This window comes from Chrysochloris asiatica, unplaced genomic scaffold (assembly GCF_000296735.1).
Source record: "Chrysochloris asiatica unplaced genomic scaffold, ChrAsi1.0 scaffold00352, whole genome shotgun sequence".
Taxonomy (NCBI): Eukaryota; Metazoa; Chordata; class Mammalia; order Afrosoricida; family Chrysochloridae; genus Chrysochloris; species Chrysochloris asiatica.
The window spans coordinates 997,143-1,006,984 of record NW_006408870.1 but is presented as its reverse complement, the minus strand read 5'-3'; the positions used below and the strand labels follow the sequence as shown (position 1 = coordinate 1,006,984).

The window sequence follows — 9,842 nt, the reverse complement described above, 5'->3', positions numbered from 1 at the left end:
TAACCTTATGGTTTGAAGTCCAGTGCTGATCCTACAGCACCACACAACACCAACAACCATATTTATATACAACTTGCTCTTTATGATGGTAGTTTTAGCTCCATGTTATTTTATCTTTTCTATATCATTTCTTACTTATTTGTATGGATTCCTGCTGTGGTGCTGTAGGATCAGCACTGAACTGCGAACCACTAGGTCAGCAGTTCAAACCCACCAGCTGCTCCTTAGAAACACTCCATAGGGTCACTATGAGTCAGAACTGACTCAACACCACTTTAACAACAACAACAACTATTTTTGATATACTAATGAAATAATAACAAAGATATTGTAAATGTATTCATTATTACACCTGTACTACCTAATTGAACTTCCCATAATAAAACAACAGGGGCCAGACATATATTTTTATTTCTGTCTGATATACTAAGAAACTGGAAATTATAAGGGAAAAGAACAAATCTAAAATCAAACTAAATTGCAGAATGAATGCTGGAACTCAAATCTGGCTTTATTACTGTTGTGCTTTGTACTATTCACTAATTCATAACATGGATTATAAAATCTACCAATTTATTTATTTCTTTGAATTTGAGATGCACTTGATCCAACACATCCCCAAGGAGGATTCTATAATTAATATTCTGAGAAATTATTAGTTTAAAGCTCAACCACATAGGTCTGATTCTACATAGATATTTAGACCAGGTATCAAGTATACAATCTGTTAATCTGTATATAATGAAAATACCTTTTTCAGTGGTATGCAAATACAGGGATTAACCTAAATAACATGATATCCTTCTTATTAGGAATAACTTCAACTTATTCCTGAATGATAATTTTTACCAACATATTAATGCCTGAAATGACTGGAATAGTGGTTAGTGTCTTTCAGTAATAAGGAAAACATTGGTTTAAATCCAGCTCTATTTGGCTCAGGTAAACCTTAATTCATGCTGAAGTGGGTGTAGTTGACATCAGACCAATGGCTCTGCTACATGACGGTTGATGAGATGAGGTGGTAAATCCTGTTTGCCCTTAGTGATTGAGTACCAGGGCTCAGGTCAGTGTTGGATTACCCAGTTAACAAAATAAGCACAGACAATACTTGCATTTACTTATTAATTAGCATCAACAATTTCAATGTTTTCCATCACATCAAATGTTCAAAGGATGACACTTGGATATGTCCAAAGTATGAGACATGAAGTCTGACTGTCCTGACTCCCAAGGAAAAGATCAGCATGGAAAACCCAGGGAGCACAGTCTGTTCTGAGTTACATGGAGTCTCGAAGAATGGAGACTTAGTTTTATTTTCAAATTTATTTTAAACTTTTTACTGTGAATTGCATGAACATTTATAGATAACATCATTGGTTTTGTTTCAACAAATCATTAACTTTGTTTCATCACAATGATTGAAATCCCTCCATGCAAGAACAGTTATCCCACTTTCTCTCTGTGTTTCCTATTTCCATTCCACCCACCCTCCAATCCCTTCTCCACTTTGTCCTTAGGTAAATTTTGAACTTTTTATTTTGAGTGACTGACCATTCCATGGTGAGCATACCTTACTAGGGTTGTTGTCCCCTCTATATATCTATCTATCTCCTGTTTGACTGAAAATTTGGCCATGAGAGTAAGTACCTTTCCAACCTTAAGGGTGGTTGAGGACCATAGTTTTGGGTTAGTCCAGTCTCTTGCTGACCAGTAAGCCAGGTCTTTTTACACAATTTTGAAATTTGTTCTACTTTTCCTGCCACTTTATCTGGGACCTTCTAATGTGATACCTTTCAAAGTAGTTGGTAGCGGTAGTCAGGTACCACCTAGTTCTTCTGGTCTCAAAGTTGTGGAGACTGATGTTCATATGTCCATCGAACTAATAAATTTCAAGCATCTTCAATTCTCATTGCTCTGCTTTCTTCTGCATATGGAGAGACCAATAATTGCAGCTTAGATGGTCATTCATGAACTTTTAAGATCCCAGATGCTTGAATGTAGGCTTTGTTTTATAGCACTGTTTTCAGTTACATACTTCAGCTAAGCCTTTGAAGACTGCCTCAGTAACTCTCTTCTTATACTCCTAATGACACAGGTCAGTTGATTTTCCCTTCTTCAAGTCAGATGCCAATGCTTCAAACTCAATTTCTAATTCTTCCTTAAAATGGTAAGTTTTGTTAAGGTCTTGACCCTTTCCAAATGGAGTGTGAGTGGTGAGCCCTAGTTACTGAAGTTCCACATGTGAGGCAGTCTACAGTACAGGTAGACTGAGACAAAGCCAGATATTTTCCTAGTGTTCTTGAGCTCTGTTCAACATGCTTTCTCCAGAAAAACCTACTAGTTGTGACTCTCAACTCAAACCAGATTTTCATGTTATTTATATTTACTAAAAATCATTGGAAACTGGATATATGCTTGCATGCAGCACAGGTCATTCAGTCAAATCCATCCCATTGTCATTCTGTTTTACAGACTGGGAAAGGTTATGCTAAAATCTTGATCATTTATTTCTATTGAAAAATTTAAAGACTTGACTTCACCATGCCTGCTATTGAGTCATATATACTCACTGCCACATAAATTATTCTGACTCATACAACTGTATATAGGACTGTGTAGAACTACTTCATAGGATTTCCAAGACTGTAAATCTTTACAGGAGAAGACAGCCCCATTTTTCTCCCATGGAGTGGTTGGTGGGTTTTACCTAGGAAGTTGTGGTTAGCTGGGCATTCTTTCAATTTCATATGGTCAGCTTTTATTCAGACCCATCCCATCACTACTGTCTCTGACCTGTTCAATTATTCACAGTATCCGCTCAACTTCTGCGGACGTTTTCATTGCTTTTGTCCTAAATAACATCATTTCAATGATCTGACAGTTGCTCAGTAGATGATTATTGAATGCATCACACTATTTTGTCTTTTGCATTAAGTAATATGAATCACTTTGGAAAGTGTTGCCTGTTATGATATATATGTATGCAGATAACTAATAATTTAAAAGAAACATGTTATTTCTTAAGATTTCTTAAGAATCTGTCATTCCCCAGACTTACCAGGATTGCAAGAGAGAAAGAAAGAAAAGTGAATGGGACTCATGAAGTATGGTTGGATCCAATTTTATTCTTGACCATCTCTATGAATGGCTTTATGATATGTCCTTTGAACACATTTTGAGCACTTGCTGATGCTCTATGTCCATGACTTGATAAGAAAATGATAAATGAGACCACAGTTACAGAATTCATTCTTAAGGGCTTCTCAGAAATTCTTGAATTGAGGCTTGTTAGCAGCACATTTATCCTTATCATCTATATCTTTGCTCTCCTGGGAAACATATCCATCATTACAGCTGTGACGAGAGACAGTCGCCTTCACACCCCCATGTACTTTTTCCTGAAGAATCTGTCATTTTTGGACATGTGCTATACTTCAGTCACCATTCCCAAGGCACTGATTGACTCATTTTTGGGCTCAGGAGTCATTTCCTTTTGGGAATGTGTGGCTCAGCTCTTTTTATTTGTAATGTTGTGTGCATCTGAGTGCTTTTTGCTCACATCCATGGCATATGACCGCTGTCTGGCCATTCAAAGGCCCCTTCTTTATGGGGTCATTATGAGTAGAAAATTGTGTACAGAACTTGTAATTGCAGCCTGGTTGAGTGGAGTTCTTTATGCCATCTTTCACACAATTAACACTTTCTCCCTCCTGTTTTGTGGGCCTAATATCATTGATCATTTCTTCTGTGATAGCTCCCCCATCATGAGACTCTCCTGCACTGATCCCCATACCAATGAGGAAATTGGATTCGTAGTGGGTGGGTGCATCATTCTTGGTGCATTTGCCCTCACTATAATCTCCTATGTTTTCATCATCTACACCATTGCTCAGATCCACTCTGCTGATGGCCGTTGGAAGGCTTTCTCTACCTGCTCCTCTCATCTGGCCACTGTCATTCTGTTTTATGTCACTGGAAGCTTTGCTTACCTGACACCTGCTTCCCATTACTCTCCCACTCAAGGACGGCTGGTATCTGTGTTTTATTCCATTCTTACACCCAGCCTGAACCCTCTTGTGTACTGTTTGAGAAACACGGACATGCAGGTGGCCCTGAAAAAGCTATTTGTTCCATCTAAATAGACATATTTCCTCTTACTTATAATAGTTCCCGGAATGTTGTCCTGTATTGTCTTTGAACTTCATTATGTAGTTTATTCTCCTACAGCCATGGAGCCTAGATTTTGTGCCTCCTAAAATTGCATTTTAGGAAAAGAATGCATATATACCATGGAGATAATTTTATTAACTATTGATATTACAAGGGAAAAAAATCTACCATATGCTGTCAATAACTTGTGACTAAATTAAATATATTTTAAGTTTCAAAAAAACCAAAGTATGAACTCTTAGAATTAGCAACAATAAAAAAAAAGTCTTATCAGGGAATGAACATTATTTAATCAAAACATATAATGGGCATAGCTCTTAAAATGCATGAAAAATATTGTAAGTAATTGTTACTTTTGTTTAAAAATTTCAGCTTCATAATTCCTGTCAAATGTCCAGTTTGATCTTAAACTTCAAATTGCAAGCAATGTTCAGTGCCATTTTAGTCTATTTCAATTTTCTTTGTTAAACTCAGAGAAGCCTAGAATAAAACATATTGTCCCACTACCTCTCTACATGCAGTGACAGAATACTGTCTGTACTTGTTTTGTTTGCAAAGGGTGGCATGAACAGGGAAGTACAGTGTTCACTTCTTGATAAAGAGTGATTGGGAATTATCTTAGAGAGATTTCTTTGTCTTCTGAAGAAATTATTACTGTCCACAACTGACAAGCTTATTTGTGTTGGTTAACCACTGAGCATATGAATGTGCACAGCCATGCCAAGTTAATGGGGTGGATTTCTGGAAGCTGTTTAGCATGTCAGCAAGAAAATGAGTTGTTAATTGTCATGGAGTAGATTTGGTTCTGATTCATAGAGACTCTGTATAGGATTTCCAAGGAGCAGCTGGTGAGTTTGAACCACTGACATTGCAGTTTAAATGGACTTTGAAGTTCAGTGCTTATCCTACAGTGCTACACCAGGACTCCATGAAAATGAGAGAATCCTAGTATTTTTTAATGTCCTGGAATCAGACAAGTGTTACCAGTGTTTATATTGATAATGTTTTCATTGATAAAATAGGCAAATTATTAATTATTAATCATTTATATTCATTAAAAATAATTGACCTTGGTACATTCCCACTTAAAGAGAAATGAAGACTAGTCTGGAGTGGCTAGAGGAACAGAAGTTACTTCCTGAAAGGAAAAAACAAAAACAAAAACAGCCGTCTGTTTGACTATTACAAGAACAAGAAAGCTGTTCACTAGGAAGCCATCAAAGAAAGCAATCAAGTCCCTTCAGAACAAACCCCTCTCCAAAACTGAAATTCAAAGAGAACACATGAGTAGGCATGTAAGCTCACTGGTGACCATGTTGGTCTACATTTAAGTGGAAGTAGGGGAAAGTCCGTAATGAAGATATGGGATGAGTTAGACCATATTCCATAAACTCCTGTCGACCTTGAGATTAGAGAGAAGAGGAAAGGTTCGTTGGTCCAAAGTTTGGGGAGACTTAGGAACTCCTGATTCTATCGACATTTACCTAGGCATGGAGGACTAGAGCTGAGAGTGAAGCATCTAGCTGATATGAAATGAGGGGAGATGCACAAGAACCCCCAACTTGCAGAGAGTATCCATTTAACCTAGCTTGGATTACTTGATGATCAGAACTTGACTAGAGGAAGATAAAGAAATTTGATAAAGGAAGCAAGTGTAAATTGCTACAATCTGATGAACTTGACCTATACTTATGGCTGTAGTAGTTCAAACTACCAACTGAAAGGGAAGGAGTCTTCACGTCAAGGATCAAGCCTATCCCCTTGGTATACACGGTTGATAGTGATGGCAACCTAGACATTGACTACCTCAAATGGGGGTGCTATAAAGGCAAAAAAATGGCTGGCTTACAAGTTTTCAAGAGAGAATTCAGTTTCAGGGTTCAGGGGAAGGTAGAGTACCCCCTGAATAGTTTTCATCTTTTCTAGTTGAGTCTGGTTAAAGGAGATGAAGATAGGATCCTTTTGTTTCAATAGTGAGTAATTGTTATCATGACTAATTGCTGCCGTCACAACTGCAAAGGTAAAACTTTTGTAACAGAGAAAGGGAAGTAGTTAATCTTATATTCCAGGACAGAGGACCCTATGATCATCAAGAGAGAAGAGCATGAGCGGAACATGGGACCTTAACCAGAGAAGCAGCAACACCAGAGATGGAGGCAGATGTGATGGCATGGAGAGATAGAGCATCTGAGGACTAGACTCATAGAAAGAGAAAGGCTATGTGCTGGCATCTAGGAGGCAGGCTTGAAGAATGTGCCCTTTGGATTTTAAAATTATTATTTATTCCTGAGCGTTTTTATGTGCATAAAAAAAACCTCATAAAAACAACAACAACAAAAAAGAGGGAATAGAAGCAAATACTGTTAACTAATGATTAATGGGAAGGGTTGTAATCATTGCAGTGAAGCAAAATATGATAAGCTGAGGGCAAAACCAATGTTCTCCCATGTAAACTATCACTCAATTCATAATAAAAGCTTTTAAAACAATCATTGACCTCATTTATACATGAATAGCAAGAATTTTTAAAGGCAAAAATCAGCTGTGTATTTGTTTATTGATTTGTTTGTGAAAGAGCACACACACACATACACACAAACATATATATAATTGCTTAGTAGATACCATTGAAGAATTGGACTTGATGATTACTTGTTGTTGGTAAGTACATTCAAGTTGGCTTTAACTCATAGTGATCCTGTGTAGGGTTTCCAAGGAGTTGCTGGTGAGTTTGAACCACTGACCTTGCTTAGATCTCTTAAAAATACAAACAATTCAGTAGTCCAAGTATAACTCTATAGGATAAGCACTGGAATGCTAGGACTGTTTGAACTGAAAGCTTGTCAGTTCAAACTCACTGGCCACTCTTGGAAACTCTATACAGTGTTGCTATGAATCAGAAATAACTGATGGCAGTTAACAACAACTATTAAATTAAGGATTCCTGGTGATACAATGGTTAAGCACTCATCTGCTAACCAAAAAGTCAGAAGTAGAACTTATGAACACTTACATAGATGAAAAGACCTGAAAATCTTCTGCTGTAATAGATGCAAAGTAGAAAACTCTTTATGAAAAATTTTCAGTATCCTGTAATGTTACTGTGGCACTACTGGTTAATGTGCTGGAATGCAAGGTCCATTTGAACAATAAGGTTGGTGATTAAAGCTCACCAGCCACTCCATGGAAACCGTATACAAGGTTGCTATGAGTTGGAACTGACTTGAAGGCACTTAACAACAACATAATATTTTCTATGAGTTTGAATTGACTACAACGATCATATTATGTTTGATAATGGTGAGGGAATTTAAATTATAGACTATTTGTGTTTTATGTGACACTGTAAGATAAGCACTGGATTGCTAACCACAAGTCAGTGGTTCAAAACAACCAGCCTCTCCTTAAAAATCCCTATACAGTTTTGCTATGGTCAGAACCAACAACAGCACTTAACAACAAATTAAAGTAAAAATCTGATTTAATTTTCTTATGGTCTTAATCTCGCTGACTCTCATTTATACACATACATGCATAAACATACTGTATACACAGCAAATATCTTCTCTGTATAAACTTGAAAAAATATCAGTATGGAATGTGACTATGTGGTACAGGGAGTTGGTAATGATTAGGTGAAAGAAGAAAAAAGCTAAGTGTGCCCCAATAACTTTATTCAGTAGAAATGAACCTCACCAAGTCTCATCAGTGTTGACTCTTATAGAGGTTAATTATAGGATATTTTGTATTGTTTAGATGATATGACAATGTAGACAGGTGTTAAAGATATTGAAAATTGAGAAGATAAATTAATTCAAGAATTTGAATTGTAAACTTTTACTTTATTTTAGCTTATTTACTTAGTAAACATTCCTTTGCAAACTGTTTGATGATATCTATTACAGCTGAACTTAAACAATTTATGTCATAATAATTCTACTCCTAGGTATATATATATAAAAGAAATAAATACAAACATGCATCAAAATTCATGTGCAAGGATGATCATAGAGACTTCTGGTTTGGGGCAGAAGAAAAGGAGACAGGCAGCAAAGGCTCCTCTACAGAGGTGCAAAAAAGCAGAAGGTGATTTGCCGGAACAATTCCAGAGTTTTAGATCTAATATAAGGTGGGGGGTGGCAATCAGTTTTGGTGCCCACTGGTGGAGAAATCTGACTCTGTGGCAGGACTAAATGGCAGAAATGGAGGCAGGAGTAAACAACAATTTTGGGTTCAACTGGGATGCTCCTTGCAACCCACAGCCTGAATGGAGTTCAGAAGGCCAGACCACAGTCAGGCTGATACATTGCAAAAAACCTTGGAGCAACTTGTGGAAAAAGAGATGTGATGACTTTTCTATACTCCTCTCCCCTGTTACACCTTCTCTGCCCAGTCTGTGCATCTTCAGGTAGGTGGGAATGTACCCTCAAAGGGTCCAGCATTGTGACCACAGGGTATAATTTTACCACAGAGCAGAGGAAATCTCTGAAAGCCCCAGTGGTCCAACAAGCTAATCCTTTGACTGCTTCTTATGACGTCTGACTCTGGGACTTAGCTCGAAAGTTTAACTGGGTGGGATGCTTTATTCCTGCCTTCCTAGCAAGAAACAGCTGGTCTGGCCATACAGCCAAACTGTAAGTGCACCTTATAAAACCCCAGCATAAAAGGCAAGAGCCAACACCAACTACTATATACAAGGACACAGCTATTTTGAGAATTACACTGTTCATAGAAGATATCTATGTTCAGAGATAAAAATAGTAGACAATCTTTTCCCATTCGTTTCTAAGTATCTATCTGCGCATCTCCATGATGGTGACTAGAGGAAGGGCCTCAGTGAGTGGACACCCCTACCCACTGCTGGAGGTTTCTATAGTGCATGCACAGTAACCTGTGTGGCAAAGGCTACTGGACAGTCAGCTACAGATTTATTTTTGTTTTTATGTATTGCTTTTTGACTCTGTTTTTATAGTGTTTCTGGTTTTGGTCCTTTTGTTCTCACTTTTTTCCTCGGAGGTGGGAGCATTCTCTGCCTACATTACCCAAGAAGAGACAGCAATCATGACCATACAGCCAAGCTACAAGCATACCCAACAATATCCCACCATCCAGACAGGAACCAATACCATCTGCTAGGCATTACACAAATAGCAAACACTTGCTAAGATAGCTTGCAGTTGAGTAATAAGAGACATGAAAAGGAATCCTATTCCAGATCATATCTACCAGAAGACACTCAGCAAACTTAAGAACATGGCCACATGCATGCATTTAATCATTGAAAATGCATGTAACTATTGAAAATGTCAAATAAAAAACAACAAAAGATCTCAGCACATGTCCAGTAACTGTAAGAGTAACTGAGACTAATGAGATGGAGGCAGACATAGACTTCCCTTTAGAAGAAGAGCAGACTTTGGATCTGCCTGAGAAGGAATTTAGAAGAACGATATGGAGACAAATCCAAATGTTTCACAAAGGGGTGGAGGAAAAAAAGTGCTATAGGAGCAATAAAACAAGATATATGTTGTTGTTGTTGTCAGGTGCCATCGAGTCGGAACTGACTCTCAGTGACCCCATGCACAGCAGAATGAAACAATGTCCGATCCTGGGCCAACCTCACTACCGCTGCCACACTTGATGCCATCAATGATGTCACCTGGCTGATC

At 37.8% G+C, this 9,842-nt stretch overlaps 1 protein-coding gene across 1 annotated transcript; it reads left to right on the top strand.

Annotated features, from left to right (window-relative positions):
• Positions 1 to 3,221: 3,221 nt before the first annotated feature.
• LOC102837939 (olfactory receptor 1044-like) lies at positions 3,222 to 4,145 on the top strand. The gene has a single exon (XM_006876080.1). It carries the CDS (start codon positions 3,222 to 3,224, stop codon positions 4,143 to 4,145), a length of 924 nt encoding a protein of 307 aa, XP_006876142.1.
• The last annotated feature ends 5,697 nt before the right edge of the window (positions 4,146 to 9,842 follow it).

What these genes read in the sequence shown, in the direction of transcription:
- LOC102837939 (XM_006876080.1), top strand. Translation starts at nt 3,222, where the DNA reads ATGATAAATGAGACCACAGTTACAGAATTCATTCTTAAGGGCTTCTCA.